Consider the following 20,791-nt stretch of genomic DNA (forward strand, 5'->3'; position numbering starts at 1 on the left):
ACTGTCACTCAGCCCATCCAGGTGACTGAGAATAATTTCCTTAGACAGCTAACAGCTCTCCCCCTCAGCACCCCCCTCCTACCTTTGAGACTTGACCTAGGCCTCAGACCAATTTCAGAAGAACTATGCCTCAAACCCTTACTGTATTGGCGAAGGCTATGGTCCACACCGGAACTATCCGACTTTAGATCTGAACTTCAGGAAATCCTCAAACTCTGTAACCCTGCACGACTCCCCTGGCTCAGGCATATTAAACAAACCTGTGAGGCACTAGGAAGACAGAACTTATGGTCTCACCCGGAAATCACATGTCCCAGAGTCTCAAGGAAATCTTTAGCCATAGATTATTATGAACACTGTTTATGTCTCCAATTTAAAAACATACAGGAGTGTTCCCTTACAGGTAAATTCTTGGAGTCCAAAATCCTATATTGCCAAGAGTTGGTGTATGATAATATAGGCCCCCCGCTTACCAGGAAGCTCTTCATGCAATGGAGGTACAGCACCCTTCCTCTTAAAGCGCACAACGCTTGCTGGTCAAATTCTGAGAACTCATTACAATGCCCAGCGTGTGCGCATCCGAGGGAGTGTGACTTGCATATAATATTTTTCTGCCCGGCATATAGAAGAGCAAGACAGTACTGGCTGGTCCCACTCCTCAAAAACCTGGGCTTCAGGACTTATCTTCCGGCATACAGGATTCTAAAAAGAGACCTCTCTGCCCCAACTGTGTTTGCAGTCTCAAAATTCTTAACGGCAATGTGGCACAGTCGTACTAAATGTATTAAGCTTTTATTAACCAAATGACTGTTTTATATTCTGGTCAATCACCTGGAAATTACCACTGTATCCTTCGTTGTTTTTTAAAAAAAATGTTGTATAATGTATTCTTTTATGGTCAAGTCGACCGAAATAAAGATCAAATGATGATGATATATAATATTGCAGCTGCCCACCGTCATGTGGTGCAGCTGTAAACTCTTCCAGGGGCTCAATCTCCTGCCAAAGATCTGCCTTCCTACATGAATCCCCATGGGGGAACTTGCCCCCACCTTAGGGCAGTGGGGAGACCTCTACAGGCCTCCATCTGCCTTGCCTCGGCAGTGTGACTCGGGCCCGGACACGCCGATCCCTCCTGACCTTCACTGTTTCCCCCTGTGGTAAATAATTTAATTACCGGGACTTAATTTGATACAGAAACATAATAAGAATAGCTCAGAAAATAAGAGGCAGAATCCGTGGTATTAGAGGTTCAGAATGGGCTTTATTCCAATGGACGATTCGAATCGGTGACTCCAAGTTCCATCACCACGGAGGTTCAGGAAGTGAAGTACATACTTTATTGATAGATAATCACTTTTATACAATAGGCATTACAGTGAAGCAAATGCAAGAGGCGTAACAATTGATAGTGTGGATAAACCATACATACGTAGCAAAAGTGGGCGTAACTGGGTGTGACTAAAGAACGTCATCAGGTGTGATGTCATAATAGGGTGGTTCCATGAAAGAATTTCGCAATGTCAGCAGAAATACTTGGCAGAAATGCGCGCGCAGCAGCATGACGTGTGATTGACGTGCAACTAGGGGGTGAAGGGGACTTGACATTTAGCTCTACATGTGGCGACAGAAGTCTGGAGGGTCAAGTCAACCTAATCCCAAATCATATCTAACATCCTATGTTTAAAGAACTATGTTATCCAAAAGAGAGGTCTTCTTAGAGTAGAATCTTATTCTATACTGACTATACTGACTGTTAGTGCGTGTACAAGCGTCTAAGTGTCTACACTAGATGCGAGGGCAGAAGTCTTCCATAATAATAGGGCTATGAATTACTTGCATAAAGACAGAGAAGCCGGGCCTTTGCTCGGTAGCTAGAAGAATGTTTACTTAAACTACTAGACAGGAATGCATTGGGCAGGGAGCGGAGCAGATAATTTCGAAGGTGAAATACAGTTTTTGGCAGGCAACAGGCTGATGTCAGGCTTCGTGAGCCGCGCAGGGAATGAGACAAAGTTCATGGTCACAGATGCAGGCTCAGACTGGAGCTTTCAGAGGCAGAAGGCAAGAAAAGCTTGATGACAGAATCAGGGCCTACTTGCCTGGACTGTAAAATGGCATAAGTGAACCATATAAAGCCGGTGGCCTTTCATACTTAGGAATGGAATATCCGGCTTATTCATGGCGGCTCTGAAAGAGGACATGTTGACGGTGGACGCACATGTGTTTGCGTCTTCATAACTGGAACTGGAGGGAACATACATGTACTTGTAATTCATACATGAAACCGTTGGGGTCCAAGATAGGGGACATAACTGATCATAAAAATCCATATTTCCACATTCCCTCCTTGTCCCCTACTTGCCCGTCAAGAGATATCAATCTTCATCAATCCATTGATCTGTTCATATAGCATCATTTGTTCTTCTTTTTTCTTCTGGGACGAACGAAATCTTGGTGGTGGAATACACGATGTGGCACACAGACCACAGATCGCTGGTCCACATTGTAGACATAGACAGCAACTGAATAGTATGAGAAGGCCAATACCTAGGAAGGATAGGACCTTCCATCCAAAGGTAGATAATACACTCCAAAACCAGCCGGACCAAGTCCAGGTGCCTGGATTCTGGTGTATCTGGCTTACAATCTTATGAAGGCGAGTTATGGCTTTATATACAGATGGCGAATTTTCTGGTATGAAAATGCAACAACTTGATCCGATGACCCTACAAGCTCCGCCCCTATCGGCCAGGATGACGTCAAGGACAAGACGATTTTGAAGCACAACAATCCGCATAGCAGACTGCTCTTCTGTTAAATTGCCTAAGGCGGAAATAGTTTCGTTCACTACTGCTTCAAGGGTTCTATTTAATCTACGTATCAGCTTACTATTGGTAACTGTACCTATATAGGGAAAGAGACCTTTATTGAAATCTGTGTATTTTTCCCATGCTGTTTCAGTGTAATCGACTATTGGGAGATCTCTCCTTTCTCTATTGTGTACTAAATGAGTATTTCTGTGATAATCAGGAGGAGCTAGGAAAACAGGTGGCAGAAGGAATCCAATGTAGCAGGTACCATCCCAATCTAGAGGCAAACGTACATATGCCGTCTGACCACATATAAAATAGGAATGGCGGGAAGCTCTAAATGTAGACTTGCCTTGATCACTAAATTCTATTACAGTGGTACATCTACTATGGCCCATATGTATGGAACCATTCTTTCTTACACATAATTCACCCTTTACTGGAAATATTGACATAGCGGACAAAATTGGAGTAGCTTCGGATTCGACATTTAGGATCATAAGATTAAGCGTAAAATTACCTAATCCATACACTTCATTTTCTAGATCAGTTCCTGTTCTCTTGGGAAGTCCCTCCTTGTTAGGGTAGCAGACTTTAAGTAAAACTAAGTTCAATTTTCCCCATACCCAGTTGTCTTCATAAACTGCAGAATTCGAATCTAGGGAATTAATTAAACTAAACCATGCTCCACAGGAGCCGTTGTGTGTGAACGGGTATGGAAAGAGAGGTAGAATTCCTTTATAATTCTGATAGGGAGGGAGTCGGCCACATATCCAACAATTAGTAGCATTGCTAACCTGATGGGAATGATGTAACATACTAATAAACGTGTTATTGCGCAGCGCAAATCTATAAGACAACTCAAGCGGAGGTAATTCACTAAAAGAATGTTCAGCAGTAACATTATAAACATGTCTAGAAATAGGATAATATATGTGCAACAATATACTTGCAGTAATTATTAAAAGACTTAAGAAAAACAAAATTAATAACGTCACTGTGCAATGACTACGCAGTGATTTACAGTACGCATGTCGTTTCAACATTTTTCGGGTGTTTTCTCTATTCAGGTCTAAGGGATACATGTCAGAGACAAATTCAACCGCTTCACCTTGGAGAGGACTTAAACAATCAAATTGCCTGACTGGTTAGACCTGAGTTTTAGTTTATATTGTTTGTGATTACTCATTTCAACCAAAGGAAGTTTTGAGTCAATGGGTGAAGACACACGAGGTGTGGTATTTACATCCGATGGTAGTCCATGAAATTTCTTGATATGACTTGAATGTATCCAGCCTTTCCTGCCTTCGATCTTCACGGCTGTCCTTGTGGTGAGCAAGACCAGTTGCGGCGACCTCCACCTAGGATCCAGCTGAGTCTTCCGATCAAAGTTCCTCACTAAGACCAGGTCCCCCGGGACTACGTCATGGGGTTTCACCTCAGTGTTGTCAGGAAAAGCTGCAGCTACCTGTGAACGACAAGATTGTAGTGCAGACATCAAGGAAGCCAAGTAATCTGTCAGCATATTACAGTCAATATCAGTTATTTTGCGTGGTATAGGCGTCCCCCACATATTTGGTGGTCTGCCAAAGATCACCTCATACGGGGATAGCCCTGTTCGAGAATGTGCTACCATTCTCATGTAAAAGAGTGCAACTGGTAACGCTACTACCCAGTCGACACCTTTCTCTCTGCATATTTTGGACAGTCTGATTTTCAGAATCTGATTATGTCTTTCCACGAGACCTGCTGCCTCGGGGTGTCGGACACAGTGGAATTTCCACTGATAGCCTAACAAAAGTGAAACGTGTTTCATTAATTCGGATGAGAACGGCTGGCCGTTATCTGAGTAGACAACACGTGGTAAACCGTATCGTGGGAAAAATTCTCGAACCAACTGTTTGGCAGTAGTCGGGGCAGTGTAATCTGAAACCGGGTATGCCTCTGTCCAACGGGAAAGAGCACAGACAACTACGAGAACATATTTGAATCCTCAACATCGTTCCATCTGGATATAATCCATCTGGAGGACTTCAAAAGGGTGATCAGGAGGCTGAAATCCACCCTGTTCTACGGGAATGCTTTTTCCTGGGTTGAACTGACAACAGATCATACAGGTACGAACTTTTTGTTTGGCTGCTGCTCGTAAATGTTTGTTGAACCAAATGTGTTGAATGCTGTCTAGCATAGCTTTTTCTCCTAGATGCGCTGGACTATGTATAGTGTTAATAATGACTTGGACCATTGAATCAGGAAGGAACCACACAGATTTTTCCTTCGTCATCCATCCTTGATCCGTTTGAATCCCTCCTAACTCAGTCCATTTCTTTATTTCGTCTGGTGTAGCATGTGTCTGTATGTCAATTACGTCAAGAGCAGGATCTTTAATCGTCATACAATGTGTTGGCGTCGGGACTATTGTCTTTGTCATGTCGGATGTTTGAGTTTGAGCAGTCTGTTTAGCTGTTCTGTCAGCTAGATCATTGCCTTGAGAAATGATATCAGTAACTTTCGTATTTGCTTTACATTTCATAATTGATATTGCAGTGGGTAAATGTATTGCATCTAATAAGGCATGAATGAGGGGTCCGTGCTGAATGTGGGCACCGTGAGAAGTTAAATAACCTCTCTCTCGCCACAGCACGCCGAAGTCATGTACAACTCCGAATGCGTAACGTGAATCAGTATATATGTTGACTTTTTTATTTGTGGCTTGAATACAGGCTTGTGTCAGAGCGATGAGCTCTGCGGCTTGAGCTGACAAGGTATTTATGCAATTTGTTTCGATGACTTCAGTGTCTGTTGTGACTGCGTAAGCGGCCACTAACTCTCCTGTATTTGTTCTCATACATGAACCATCTACATACAGCGTCAGGTCTGGGTCTGACAATGGGACATCTGTCAAGTCTTGTCTGGGTTTCGTCGTGATTGTAATAACTTCAATACAGTCATGAGCTAGTGGGTCTGTTCCGATTACAGGTAAAAGTGTGGCAGGATTCAATGTGTTACAACGTCTGATTTCTATATGTGGCTGAAACAATGTTAATTCATACCCTGTAAGTCGCGCTATAGTCAAGTGTTGTGTTTGCGTTCGATTCACAAGAACCTCTACTGCATGTGGTACTTGAACCGTCAATGGATGTCCTAACACTATGGCATCGCTTTGTCTGATTGCTAAAGCTGTTGCTGCCACTGATTTTAGGCATGCAGGCAAAGCCTGAGCTACGGGATCTAATGTACTAGAAAAATAAGCACATGGTTTGTGTGATCCTGCTTGATCCTGTGTGAGTACTGACAAGGCAGTACCTTCGCGTTCTGTAACAAAGAGTGTAAACTGTTTATTGTAACATGGTGTTGCTAAAACAGGTGCTTGGCATAAGGCTTTCTTTAGGCTTTCAAAAGCTTGGGCATGTTCCTGAGTCCAAGGGAGAACAGTCGATGTGGCTGCCTCCTGTGTTGTCAATTGAATGAGTGGTTTTGCTAGAAATGCATACTGAGGGATCCACTGCCTACCATATGAAGTGAGGCCTATGAAAGCCCGCACCTCCTTTTGTGTCTTGGGTATTGGCATGTTAGCTATTAACTGAATGCGGTCGGGTGTAAGCTGCCTTCCCTCCTTGGACAGCGAGTGTCCAAGATAAACAACTCGCTGGACACAGAATTGCAGCTTAGAAGGGGACACCTTGTGCCCCTTTTTGGCTAGAAATTGTAAAACTGTCAGTGATGCTTTCTCACATTCAGGTTCGCTTCTAGCGGTGATCAGCAGATCATCGACATATTGAAGCAGGGCAGTGTTAACTGGCATGTGGATACTGTCGAGTTCTCGTTTCAGTGCTTGGCTATAGATGCTGGGACTTTCTGTGAATCCTTGAGGTGCGCGTGTGAATTTAAAGCTACGTCCATTTAAACTAAATCCGAACAAGTATTGGCTTTCCGGATCTATTGGGACGCTGAAAAAGGCATTCTTGAGATCAATTACAGTAAAGAATGTTGCTTCGGAATCAATAGCTGTCAGTAATGACGAGATATCTGGGACCACAGGGAATTGTGGCACAATACATTTGTTTAATTCTCGCAGATCAATAACCAATCGATATACTGGCGGGGCCTTCGGATCTGTTCGTTTAAGAATCGGAATTATCGGTGAATTACATACATTGGAGTCTGTTTCCACAACCACTCCTTGGGCAATGAGCTCGTCAATGATTTGCAGTAAAGCCACTACAGCATCTGGTGGTAACTTGTATTGTCGCATTCGTGGTAGTACCACTCCTGCCTTTAGTGTAACTCGATATGGTGTAACATTCATGCAACCGACATCAGTAGGGCCTTGTGCCCATAAATGTGTAGGTAAAGTCTGCAGTCGGGGATCCATGTCTCTAGACACATAGTGACCTTTGAAATCACGTAAAAACAATCTTACTCCTTCCGGAGAACAACATATTATAGCTCCTAGAGCTTTCAGTGTTTTTATACCTAACAAGTTTTCTGGACATGATTTAGTAAGCAATAAATCTGTAGTTCGGGTCAAAGGTCCTATCGTAAGTGGGAGAGGCTGTGATACTTCATTAACAATAGGTTTTCCTGAAAAACCAAGGGAAATATTCTGTGAGCCTGAGAGGGGTGCCCCTGGAACTTCACTACGTTTTATGGTTGTTCGACTTGCCCCTGTATCAAGTAAAAATTTTCTATCTTGGCCTAATAATTCACTATGTACATAAGGTCCTTCTTGGTCTACTGGGACCTCGATAAGGGGTAAGTCAACTTCCCTCTCTAGGCTGGTTCATGCGTATCGTTGATAATCAGGATAGTCGTACTGTGCGGTCTGGTACAACTGTCGTGTCGTGGTTTGTGTGGCAGCAACAGGCAGCGCTGGTGCAGCTGGCACAAATTGTATAGACTGTTGTGGAGCTGGCATGGACTGTGCATGCTGCGGAGCTCCTTGTTCATTCTGATCCTGTCTAGGTGGCCGTGGTCTTTCTTGTGTTTTACCTGTGGCAATATTACGCTTCAGGACCGGGCAATCGTGTATGTAATGTCCTGGCTGTTTACAATAGTTGCATGTCCCCTTTACAGGTCCTGCTGAATCACCGGAATGTGTCGTACCATTTTTATGTCCTTCAGCTGGAACTGTCTGGGAGACTAGCATTTTCATTTTTGTATCTTTCATGCGTCTTTGTTCATGTTCTTGTTCCTCTCTAATTCTATTATGATGATACTGTAACATTTGTAACATTTGTGATGGGGTGTTACCTTGCCAGGTACTCTCGAATTTTAATACTCTATTCTTCACTTGGGGTAAGGAGTTTTCAACTAATTTTGTCACAAACAGATGTGGGTATGATTCGCTACTTGCTTTTATGCCACTATTTATACCAAAACATTTTTCAAATCGGGCATAGAAATCACTAATGTCTTCATCTTGCTTTTGTTTACAGGCTGAAATTGTACCCCAGTCTTCTTTTTTCGTAGTTAATAAACGTGGCAGTACCTGTACTAGTAAACCTGGTAGTGCTTTAGTTTTATCCCCAAGCCCTGCTCCTGCAGTTCGGGCCTTTTCTTCTGCTTCTAATGCTGTCCAGTCTATCTTTTGGTCTCCCACTTCCCACTCTTTTTCCTTGAGTTTTTCATAAATGCCAGCAGGCATTAATACCTTTAATATTGTCATAATGTCGGGATAGGTATACTCCCCCATGAGTAACATGTCTTTAATTTCTCGGTGGAAACCCGCTGGGTCTTTATCATGACTGGGTACCACTTTCTTCATTTGTAACAATTCTATTTTAGATATGGGTGTGTGTACAAACACACGTTTAAACTGATTGTCCTCGCCCTTTATTGGGTGTACTTCTCGTAAGGGATTCTGTCTGTCCATGTAATACGTCGTTCTTTCCTTGATGGGCAGTGAGACATGTTCTGGGCATACAAAAAGAATGTACTGCTTTCTTGATTCTAGTATTTCTCTAATTAACTTAGTACCTGAACCTCTCCATCTATTCGTGAGTAGTTCAGTCAATATATCAGGTAAGGGACCAGGATCTGAATGCTGACTTTTATATAGTATAAGGAGTTGTTGAATCATATAAATCCCAGCTAAACGCTGTTCATCTGGGGTGAGGTTCAAAAATGTGTGTGCTACTGTATCATCACCATACTTTCCGGGACTGTCAACCCAATGAACGGCTGACCTGGCTAATTCTTGTTCATCCATAGAATCGAGTAAATGATAACCCCTTCGTTCTCGGAGTAATTTGTCAGCGGCTTGGAACGAATGCTCGGGGGACCTTATATTTATTATAGGTGTTTGGAAATTCCTGTTATTATCTGGACATATCGGACGTATCGGGTCAGAAAAACATCTCGTACTATTACAAGATCTTCCTCTGCCTACATAGGCTATGGTGTCTGACTGTCCTGTGGGCAGTCCTGATCCTTCCTCCTCGCTTTGTTCGAACTGGTCTACCGCTAATCTCTCTTCGTGTAGGCGTTCTATTTCTCTACGGATCTTTCGGCACATGGCTATTATACAATTTTGCTTATCATGTCTCCCTTCTGATATATTCTGGCTCCATCTAGTAAGAGTTTGCATTGCTTCCGGATCTACCCCCGGTCGGTCTTGATTTCTGATCACACAATTTATGAGGAAACGTAACAGTTCCCCCTGTATCTCCACTTTCTGGTATTCCATAGCTCTGTTAATACATTCAGAATCTCGCCCTGTTTGGACAAAATGGTATATATTATCTAGATGCACAGTCATTCCTGGTAGCTTCCCTAAATACACCGCGGCTCGTCTGATACGTAATGATGCCATGATCATTTCGTCCTCTTTGCCGGGCACAGGGTCATATCTACAATCTATAAGAAGTTCCTTAAGCGTGCGGGCATTTATGAGTTAGGGGGTACGTGTATGTGCTGATTCTTGAAAGGTAAGTTTATTTACTCTGGGTGGCGTAGAAAAAATGTTGGTAGCACCTCCGGTAGCCCCATCTGGGGTATCGGGCGTGAAAGGATTCGTTGAACGCGATACAGCCACTATAGGTGTGGACACAGCTATAGAAGTAGCTGTAGGAACAGATGTGGAAACAGATGTGCTTGCCGGAACTTGTGTCAGGGTTTGTTGCTGTAGAGATACAGGATCTTGGCGTTGAACCTCCCTGGCAGGCGGTCTATGTGGGGCGGGGTTAGCATACTCGGGAGCTGCGTCATCTAAGTATGAGGAAAGAAAAACATCTTCTGCGGTTCTAGGATGCCCCTTAGGATGCATTTTTATTGGAAACAATGGGGGTGGCAAGTCTTTTGGTATCTCCGGAGTAGCCTTAGGTAATCTTTCGGCCAGGAGGGGATACATACCATTCATAAGGGCATTTCTTTGTCTGTCTACTTGTTCTGACTTCACTCGTGTACCTTCCTCAATTAATAGGTTTTCTCGGACTTTATTTGAACTCTCCTTACTTTTCTCCTCCTGTCGGAGTGCTTTTTCGGTACGTCTATGAGATTCTTTACGCCACAACTCAACGGCGTCTTTCTGTGACTGTCTGACTTTCCTTTTCCATAACTCTTCCTCTACTTTCATGATGCACTCTGCATCCCAGGTCCCAGCTGCGGGCCACCTCTGACTTTCTGGTAATTCCTTGGTGTAGTCTACCCATAAATCAAGAAATAATATAGCGTCTAAGCCGTGTTTATGATACATGAAGTACCCTGGAGTGTCCCTAGTAGGAATGGGAACAGCTTCTTCGAGTACCCCTTTTCTAGTTGTGATCTGTCTTAATTTCGAAAAGAGCGGCATATTGAGAACTGATCTGATACTTGATTTTGAACAAACTTAATACACTAAACACAATAATGAACAGTCATTCACACCACAATATGCAGAACGTATTTGAAACATTTAACATTTAACATTTAACTGAGCAACGATGATGATGACGATCTAGGGAAAACTTAATCACTTAACATAATACTCGACATTAACTGAATTATTCTGAATTTATATACTTGATATACTAGATATACTGCTAAACAGTACAGATACACTGCTGAAACAGTGCAGACCGGATTTGTGTACCCAAACCCGTCTTGACCGGCACAACCTATGTGCACGTCAGAACGCCTCCCCAGTAATGGTACTCACCGGGTAGCTCGGAACGGAAGGCCTCGGAACGGAACTGAACTGGACCGGACTGGACTGGACTCGAAAACTTCGGACACTTGGTGGGCCTCTGTATACCTCGGATCTTGCTCTCTCAGCTAGGCTCTGGTCGGGATACTTCGCACTTCTCACCGCCTCGTCTGGGTGTTGATCGCAGCCTCAGTCGCCCCCGCTTGACCGGAGGGAGATACAGGAAATCCTGCTGGTACGCGTAGTTGTCCGTCCAGCTGTGGCAGGAGACCGGGCCTGCAACGCACCGCCGGCGCGTGAGATGAGAAAGTGTCCCTGTTCGGGCGCCATTCATGTGGTAAATAATTTAATTACCGGGACTTAATTTGATACAGAAACATAATAAGAATAGCTCAGAAAATAAGAGGCAGAATCCGTGGTATTAGAGGTTCAGAATGGGCTTTATTCCAATGGACGATTCGAATCGGTGACTCCAAGTTCCATCACCACGGAGGTTCAGGAAGTGAAGTACATACTTTATTGATAGATAATCACTTTTATACAATAGGCATTACAGTGAAGCAAATGCAAGAGGCGTAACAATTGATAGTGTGGATAAACCATACATACGTAGCAAAAGTGGGCGTAACTGGGTGTGACTAAAGAACGTCATCAGGTGTGATGTCATAATAGGGTGGTTCCATGAAAGAATTTCGCAATGTCAGCAGAAATACTTGGCAGAAATGCGCGCGCAGCAGCATGACGTGTGATTGATGTGCAACTAGGGGGTGAAGGGGACTTGACATTTAGCTCTACATGTGGCGACAGAAGTCTGGAGGGTCAAGTCAACCTAATCCCAAATCATATCTAACATCCTATGTTTAAAGAACTATGTTATCCAAAAGAGAGGTCTTCTTAGAGTAGAATATTATTCTATACTGACTATACTGACTGTTAGTGCGTGTACAAGCGTCTAAGTGTCTACACTAGATGCGAGGGCAGAAGTCTTCCATAATAATAGGGCTATGAATTACTTGCATAAAGACAGAGAAGCCGGGCCTTTGCTCGGTAGCTAGAAGAATGTTTACTTAAACTACTAGACAGGAATGCATTGGGCAGGGAGCGGAGCAGATAATTTCGAAGGTGAAATACAGTTTTTGGCAGGCAACAGGCTGATGTCAGGCTTCGTGAGCCGCGCAGGGAATGAGACAAAGTTCATGGTCACAGATGCAGGCTCAGACTGGAGCTTTCAGAGGCAGAAGGCAAGAAAAGCTTGATGACAGAATCAGGGCCTACTTGCCTGGACTGTAAAATGGCATAAGTGAACCATATAAAGCCGGTGGCCTTTCATACTTAGGAATGGAATATCCGGCTTATTCATGGCGGCTCTGAAAGAGGACATGTTGACGGTGGACGCACATGTGTTTGCGCCTTCATAACTGGAACTGGAGGGAACATACATGTACTTGTGATTCATACATGAAACCGTTGGGGTCCAAGATAGGGGACATAACTGATCATAAAAATCCATATTTCCACACCCCGATGGGGTTCCCGGGTTGCTGTCTAGCACGGGGAGCAGGCGCGACCGCCTTCGCCGGGCCCCAGTAAGATGACAGCGGAGCTTCTCCGCTCCCTGGCCAATGGGGCACAGTTGCAATGGCAACCGTTCAATAGCCCCTCCGGCTGCATACATCGCGGTTCCCTTTCTGTCCGGGAAGGACCAGGGCGAAGGGGTTTTCTCTTCCGGGTGCGTCACTGGGTCTGCAGCGGCTGTCATGCTGGTTGCCGGAGCAACACTGGGGGATCGTTCACACCGGCTCCGCTGACATGTGGCTACGCTTTTAGTCTTCAGCTCTTTCCCAACCCGGGGGGAGAGTTGGCCCTTCAAGAAGGTAGTCTTTTATTTCAGTTAAAGGCCACGGAAGCTTCCAACCATTAAAGCACATGGAAGCTACCCTAATAAGTAAAACCTCAAGGACTAACGTGCTCCTCAGGTGCTTTCACTTTCAGAAAAGCTGGACAACATAGTCTTCACCACACTCTCCAAAGGAGCAACCATAAAGCGCTCAGTATCTACTCTTCCTAAAGAAAAGGGGTGAAAAACAGTCCAGTTCTCCACCTTCTCCAGCCAGGAACAGCAACTACAGGCTGTCCCACCCCTCACACCTCAAGGGCAGCGAACCTCATACAGTCCTTCCTCTCTCCTATCAAGCAGGTTCTCCTTGATATCCAGCATGGATATTTTATTAAGTCGTTGATTTCCCTGAGACTTCCAACAGGAGGCCAGCACACACAAGCCCTTGGAGATTCTTCACAATCAGGATACCACAGCAGGGCAAAAAGAGTCAGTCTTTTTCCTCCACCACAGACAGAAGCAGCAACTGAAGGCCAACCCACCCATCACTCAGAAAAGGTAGCACTCTTCACACAGTCCTTCCACTCTTCTTCTTGGCAGTGTTCCCTTGTTCCTTGAAGTAATCTAAAGTCCTGGGATTTTAGGTGCAATACTTATACCCCACTTTGTCATTTTTCTTTTTCCTGTAAGGATCTCTGAACTTAGTCCAAACCAGTCCTATCCTCCCTGGTGCAGCATGATCACAGGGGGAGGAGACAGCATTGTGAAAAAGACACAGCCTATTCAGGTGCAAGCTAAACTATTCCCACCACTCTAAATGAAGACCAAGTCTATTCAGCCCAGCGATGAGTCACCTAGGCAAGGCAGGGCACACCTCAATGCCCCCTAGTGACTGTCTAGAGTGAATGTGCATCCCCAGCTCCTGTCACTAAAACACCAGACACTGAATACACAAACAGCTAGAGGCAAACAGAATGGTAAAGTGAGAAACTGCAGTCCCTCAGAAGGCCCAACAAAAGCAGCAGGCACTTCCAAAGAACTCTGGGGAGCTGGAGCGTGAAGTCTGTTGTTCCTGAGACTTCAGCAGGAGGCAAGCTCTTTTCCAAGCCCTTGGAGATCCTTCACAAGTTGAGCAAAAGTACACACAAAGTTCCTTTCTCCTCTCTTTGGCAGTAAGGCAACCACTGCAGGCCAATCCCCCAGGTTCAGGGATAGTTTCCTCCTCAGCTTCTTCTGGTTCCTCCCTCAGCAGAGTTTCTTCTTGTTATCCCAAAGTGATCTAAATTATTGGGATCAGGGTCCCAATATTCATTCCCAGAAATCCTTTGTCCTCTGAAGGCAGAGGGGCCTTTGCCCAGTCCATACCAGTTCCTGAGCACCCTATTTACCAGACTTCTCCTTTCCTTTCACAGTGCAGGGCAGAAACATTAGACGCCCCACAGGAGGTGGAGCCAGCATTGTGGAAGGCAAGTAGAGCTCTGGAGCACTTTGTTGACAGGATTCCTTCTCTTCATTCACTGTGCAGAGCAGAGACATCAGACGCACCACAGGGGGTGGAGCCAGCACTGTTGGGGGGGGGGGCAGGCACTGTCCTATTCAGGTCCCAGGTGCAACTCCTCCCTCCCATCTAGATGCAGATCTCTCTATTCACCACTGGGCGGACTCACCCTTTCTCTGGGAATTCCCCAGCCCTGTCACTCAAACTCCAGACAGGGAATACACAGCCTAGCAGAGGCAGGTTTGAATGGTTAGACAAGAAAATGCCTACTTTCTAAAAGTGGCATTTTCAAACACAGAATGTTAAAACCAACTTCACTAAAAGATGTATTTTATCATTCTGAGTTCAGGCATACTAAATTCGAATTTCTACCATGTTCCCTGAGTCAGTTAGGATTATAAGATGTAATAACCAAACTGCCCATTCCGGCCTATGGAGAACAGGTAGCCTTGCAATAGTGAAAAACGAAAATGGCTGTAATTCACTATTAGAACATGCCACACACACCAGTGCATGTCCTACCTTATCCTTACAATGCACCCTGCCCTTGGGCCTACCATAGGGGTGTCTGATACGAAGAAAAGGGAAGGTTTAGGGACTGGCAAGTGGGTGCACTTGCCCAGTCAGCATGACAGTACCAGACTGCACGCAGGCTCTGCAATGGCAGGCCTTAGACACACTTTTACAGGCTGTTTCTCTGGGTGGCACAACCAGTGCTGCAAGCCCACCAGCAGCATTTGGATTTACAAGCCCTGGGCATCCTGGTGCACTGTACTAGGGTCTGACAGGTAAACCAAACCAACCAATCATGGAATCACTAATTCGTACAATAATTTACAATAGGGAGAGTATATGCACTTTAGCACTGATCAGCAGTGGTAAAATGCCCAGAGTCATAAAACAGCCAACAACAGGTCAGAAAAAATACAGGAGGAAGGCAAAAAGTTTAGGGATGACCCTGCAAAAAGGGCCGAGTCCAACAGAAACTATACATTAAATGAACATTTACTCAGAGTACAAAGAAAGAACACACAGGAACATCCACACAAGACAGACTTTAAATGCCAGGAAAATTCACACAAGACAGACTTAAAATGTACAGACAATGAAAGTTTATTAAAATTAAGAATTGATGCAAAAGCCATTGGTTCGACAACTCATACAAAAATGCTCAAAATGCAAGTAAATGTATATTATCATTGGCGGCAGAAGTAAGTCCTGTTCTAAAATTATTAGACAGCACCAAATACAGTCTAGCCCACAGCAAATGAGAATCAAGGAGCATTTCTCATAAAGACTGCTCAGGAAAGAAAATGAAAAAAATACAGGATAGTACAGGATGATAAACAGACTAGCATGGAGCCTGTCTCTGTAGGGAACGGGACAGAGACCTGACTCATCCCAAAAATGATGAGCCTTTATATGTTTTTAGGAAGGGAAAATGTACAGTCACTGTGGTCAGACAGAGAAAGTTACAAACCACACCCAAAAGGTATACAGAAAACACATCTCGTGACTATATTGACATTTGTCTTAAATCTAATGAATATGCGGTGCTATGCCTTACACAGAAAACAAAACCTCATTCAGAATTTAAGCGGCATCTCCGTTCAGTCAAGGAAGTAAGGAAGCAGTCTGTAAATTGTATACAGTTGTAAAATCTGTTGTATCCTGGCACATCAGGAACACAACACACTACATTTCAAAGATTTTACAATGTGAGCAAGACATGAAACAAGCTAACTTGTATTATTAATTAAACTACGGAGGTCACAAGTGAAGCCCTGTGTGCACAAGCAGGGAGGGGAAGATGAGTTTATCAAGTGTTATAAACCAGATGCATTGAAAAGTGATAACTGAAAACCTGAGCAGGCCTAAAGCATCGCTCATGCTATTCTAAACATGTTTCTTTTATAAAACACAATAAAAACATTCCATTTGTGACTCTTTGGTGCTTATTGATATGCAAAACTATTAACCGTGAAATCTGTTTTCACAGCATGAATGCACATGTGTGTGTGACTATTTCTCTGTTTGTGCGCATGCGTGTTTTTTTTTGTGTTCATGCATTTGCATATACTTATGTGGGTTTAATGTCAGAATACTTATGCAAAATATCGTCTACCACAATATTGTGAAGGAAATCATATATAGCTAAGCGTGGATTTAACATTCTAAGGGGCATATCAACAACAATCGGCGATAATTATCTCTAAGCGCACTTAGCGCTAGGATAATTATCGCCGGCTAGCGTGAATTTTTATCGCTGAGATAGCGTGCTATTAGCAACGCTTATCTCAAAAGCGATAAAAATCCTCACGCTAACAGGCTAACGTGAGATTATCGCTAGAAACCCAGCGATAATCTCACGTTACCTTGCTGATAGGGACAGGCAAACTTAGCCATGATATCCTCCTTCCATAGGATATCATGGCTAAGTCAGAAAAATACCAGACGTAAAAAAGCAGCGTTAACCGCGGTTAGCGCTGCTTTTTTTGTCTCTAACAGGGTTAGCGACATTCTTGATAATAGGAGAAATGTCGCTTAGCGACATTTCTCCCATTATTTTACTCTGGAACGCCCCCTTTGCATCTCATTAGAGATGCAAGGGGAAGCGTAGAGTAAAAGGGTGCTAACATGCGAATTTGCATGTTAGCACCCTGTTGTTGATAGGGCGCTAGTTTTATCTCTCCTTTTTTGGCTTTTAAAGCCAAAAAAGCAGAGATAAAGCCCTTGTTGATATGCCCCTTAATTCTTGTAGAATAGCGTGTGTGCCCGTATGAGTGACCTGTAGCTAAATCAAGGCCTTCACTGGAGTCAGAGGGATGGGTATTATGTGGAACTACATCTCAGAAGTTATGGCCCTGTGCAATCTTGAGCCCAATGTCGCAATGGCTCACAGCAGACTGAGAGGCTGTCCTGCCCATTCTCTTCCAGGTCTGGTGAAAGCCTACTACATCCGAGCCAGAGCCCATGCAGAAGTGTGGAATGAGGCTGAAGCGAGGGCAGACTTTGAGAAGGTCCAGGAGCTGGACCCGCGCATGAAGAAGACTGTGGACAGGGAGCGGAGGATGCTGGAGACGAGGATGCAGGAAAAACACGAAGAAGACAAACTCAAATACAGGAAGATGTTCGACAAATCGGACTGAGGTTTCGTTAATGTTAGTGTCTAAAGACTCCAGGTTTTGGTTGTTTAAGAAAGGACTCTCGATACAAGGGGATACTGTGCCCATCGTGGGCTTGGACTGCCGTCTTGGTAAGAGGGCACCCCCCCTCCCCCTCAGCAGCCAACAGAAGTAGCCTTTGGTGCTGGGTTGGGATGCATTTCTCACTAAAGTGATAACATGATGCTGGCCCTCAGAGGGCAATACATGTTAGGTATTCTGTCCACTTTTCCATTCTATTAATTACTCTTGCTAATGTGTTATCGATTATTATCATGCTTTTCTGCCATTTACTGTGCTGTAGGTTAATGTACATTAGAGATTTCGAACCATATAGCTGTGGCGTTCATTCAGTACATTCTAAGTAGTGAATGATGGTGTTCGAGGGTTTCCTCTTCCCTGTACAGTTGTAATGATTTGCTTCTCAGAATCCAAGAGTGAAAATACAGCAGTGCCGGTGACCTGCGAGGGTCCTGGCCCGTTCTGTAGCAATGACTATGGTCATCGATCTGGTAAGCTTTAGTCCAAGGGCCTTGGTGAGATCCCTGTCTGTTTACTCGGTCTGTGGACCAAAAAGGCCATCCACGCAGGTTTAAGGGCCACAGAGCACAAGGCTTTAGGGTGGCCAAGTATGCAACCCTCAGCATGAGACAACAGCCCAAGGAGCTGTTCATGTGTGCAGTTCTTTAACCCTCCACCCGCCTAGGAAGATGATGCTGTTTGTATTTTGGTATCAGAACAGCAGTGAATAGAGATCCCCATTGCCCTGCTTTGTCGTCAGCTCCTGCCCAGCTCCGGTGTCCCATGCCATCCCGATCCCAATGTGCTTTAATCTTATAGTAAAGGAGGCGTGTCCAACATAGGCGCAGGCAGGTGGGACCCAAGACATATTTCATGATCAGTACTGAATAGGTACATTATTTCCGAAAACATTAATTGAATGTAAATGCAGCTTTTAGGGGCATCGTGGCACACTAGCCTGGATCCAGCTCTCCTGGACCCGCACTGGGCACCCATGCCGCCTCACACGGGTGCCCTAATCCACTCTTTCATACAAAGCGCTAAAAAGCGCTATACATGCCAAACATTCCTAGAGTTCATTGTATTAAAGCCTACCAAATATCCGGCCCATACATGTATTGACCGATTCAAAAATCAAAAAGTGAGTAAGCGATTGCATATGAAACTGTATAATAATTAAGGCCTTCTATTAGAGCACTACCAGAGTGCACAGAAGTGACGATTCAGATTCATCTAAAGGAAGGTGGAGTAACATAATAGCAGGTCCACAATCACAGCCGTTACAATCCTGTTTCCATTTATTAACTTTCAGGTTAATCGTGTAGATGTGCAAAATCTGATTTGGAATAAAAGAAATCCCTCTCCTGCATGACTCTAGATCTGCCCCGTCCACGTGTCTGCATCACTCCGGGGCAGGTCTTCCCAGAAGCCCTCTCCACCACCGTTGCTCTTCACCTCGCCCTCGCAGCTCTCCTCTCGCCTCTCGCCTCTCTCCTTTATCGCTTCCGTGCACCTCTCCCCTGCACCTCTGCTCTCCACATCTTTTCTGCATCTCTTCCCTTCCTTCGCTTCTTCTCTGAATAGCTGCCTCCACCTAGCTCTCGACCCCACCTGTGCTCTCTCTCCGCAGGCCATTCACCGCTTCCCTCCATCTTTTTCACCTGCAAGACTCTCCCACACCTTTACCCAGTCGTATTTTATTAATTTTAACTAGGTTATCAAGTGCAATATGTACATTCATCCACTATGATTTGCTGCTCATAGAAGAAGCCTACACGAATTCAAGAAGTCGGCGTAGCTTTGTAGACTGCAAGATTCAGTGCTATGGATTCCGAGTCGCATAATAACAGTGTCCAGCAGAGGGCAGCAGCTGCCCGTTTCATTGATATGTGATGTGCTGAATATTCATTAGTTTTCTCAAAAGATTGTCGCCTTGATGGAGCCAGAAACAATCCGGTATGTTGTGATACCTTCAAAGGAATAAAAACGGAACTCCTGATTATCATGCACTGCATTCGCTTTCGAGATATTCTCCTTTTCAAGGTATGTTTATGAGTGTCAGTCTGTCTGGAAAGCTAGCGTCCATGGCTGCATTGCTCTGGGCCCATGAATAAGTAATGACCACCTCATCACATGGATTCCAGTGACATTCTCCAGGCTGAAGGAGTCAGAGTAGGAGGGGTCTCAAAGAGAGCAGGAGTCATTGCAACCGTCGTGGACAGACAGCGGTCCAACTTCTGACCTTTATCCAATCTGTCTCCTTAAAAACCAAAACAAAACAAACACTATTTTTTACGGTCTGGCTTGACAGAGTAGACACTTATCAGAGCATCTATGGAGAGGGGCTTTGGTACATGTTTTGAGTGGGCAGAGGTTTTGTGATTCCACAAAGCTGTGAGGATTCTGTTTTTTATCCAGCTATCTAAGCTCCACCTTTTTAGGGCACACACATCATTGGAATGCTAATAAAGAGTCTTAGATAACTAAATAATTTAGGTTTTTTTCTGGCAGCAGCACATGTGGGAGATGGGCAGTCATTAACCTAAATGGATTTTTTACGTCTGGCTTGACAGTGTAAGTGTCACCTGGCCTTTTAACCTACACAAATATCATTCTACAGTTCTTTGCTTCCTCGCAAAACATTTCTATCCCCTCCTATTTACTTGTAATGCTTCAAATTACCATACACAACATTCTTTTAAAGCGAGACCTATAGGTATTGCCAATGCCAGTGTATGGTTTTAGTACATGCTGTATGCATGCAGTTGTATTTAATCCCTGTTAATGCCCCGATTACTTACCGGTAATCTTCATTACTCCGAGTATAGATTAACAAAGTGAGCTTCAGCTCCACACCAGAACCCTCCAAAGCAAAAAAGTCAGTCTCCCATGCCTCCCATCCTTTCCCAATATGGCCGACCCATTATACCCATGACCTCTATAAGAGGTGGACCGGCCAAACCTATCAGTCTGAAACTACCAAGCCTAAACATGAAGCCGATAGCCAGACAGGGAGGGAGGGATGGGAACTCATGTGGCGAGGAAGACTATACTCGGAGTAATGAAGATTACCTGTAAGTAATCGGGGCATTACCTCCTCGTTAGTCTTCCTCGCCACATGATTAACAAAGTGAGCGCATGCCAAAGCCAAACGGCTTCATGAACACTCACAAGAAACCAACGGACCCGAAAAGGGACGCCCAGGAAAGAGGGAAAACCCAACAGACCAGATGAGGGGAAGGACCACCCAAGAGAGGCAACCACAAGCCGGAAGAACGAGCCCGGGACAGAAAAACACCGGGAAGGCCGAAAACCCGGACCCCCGAGACACGA

At 44.5% G+C, this 20,791-nt stretch overlaps 1 protein-coding gene across 1 annotated transcript in view; it reads left to right on the top strand.

The window, feature by feature from the left end:
• The window catches only part of AIPL1 (AIP like 1 HSP90 co-chaperone), a 256,206-nt gene extending 236,760 nt beyond the window's left edge, over positions 1 to 19,446 (top strand). Inside the window, exon 6 of the mRNA XM_085649906.1 lies at positions 17,211 to 19,446. Within this exon, the coding sequence (XP_085506032.1) occupies positions 17,211 to 17,422 (212 nt within the window). The 3' untranslated portion in view covers positions 17,423 to 19,446. The remainder of the gene's footprint in view (positions 1 to 17,210) is intronic.
• Positions 19,447 to 20,791: the final 1,345 nt, after the last annotated feature.

Source organism: Triturus cristatus, chromosome 3_2 (assembly GCF_964204655.1).
Source record: "Triturus cristatus chromosome 3_2, aTriCri1.1, whole genome shotgun sequence".
Taxonomy (NCBI): Eukaryota; Metazoa; Chordata; class Amphibia; order Caudata; family Salamandridae; genus Triturus; species Triturus cristatus.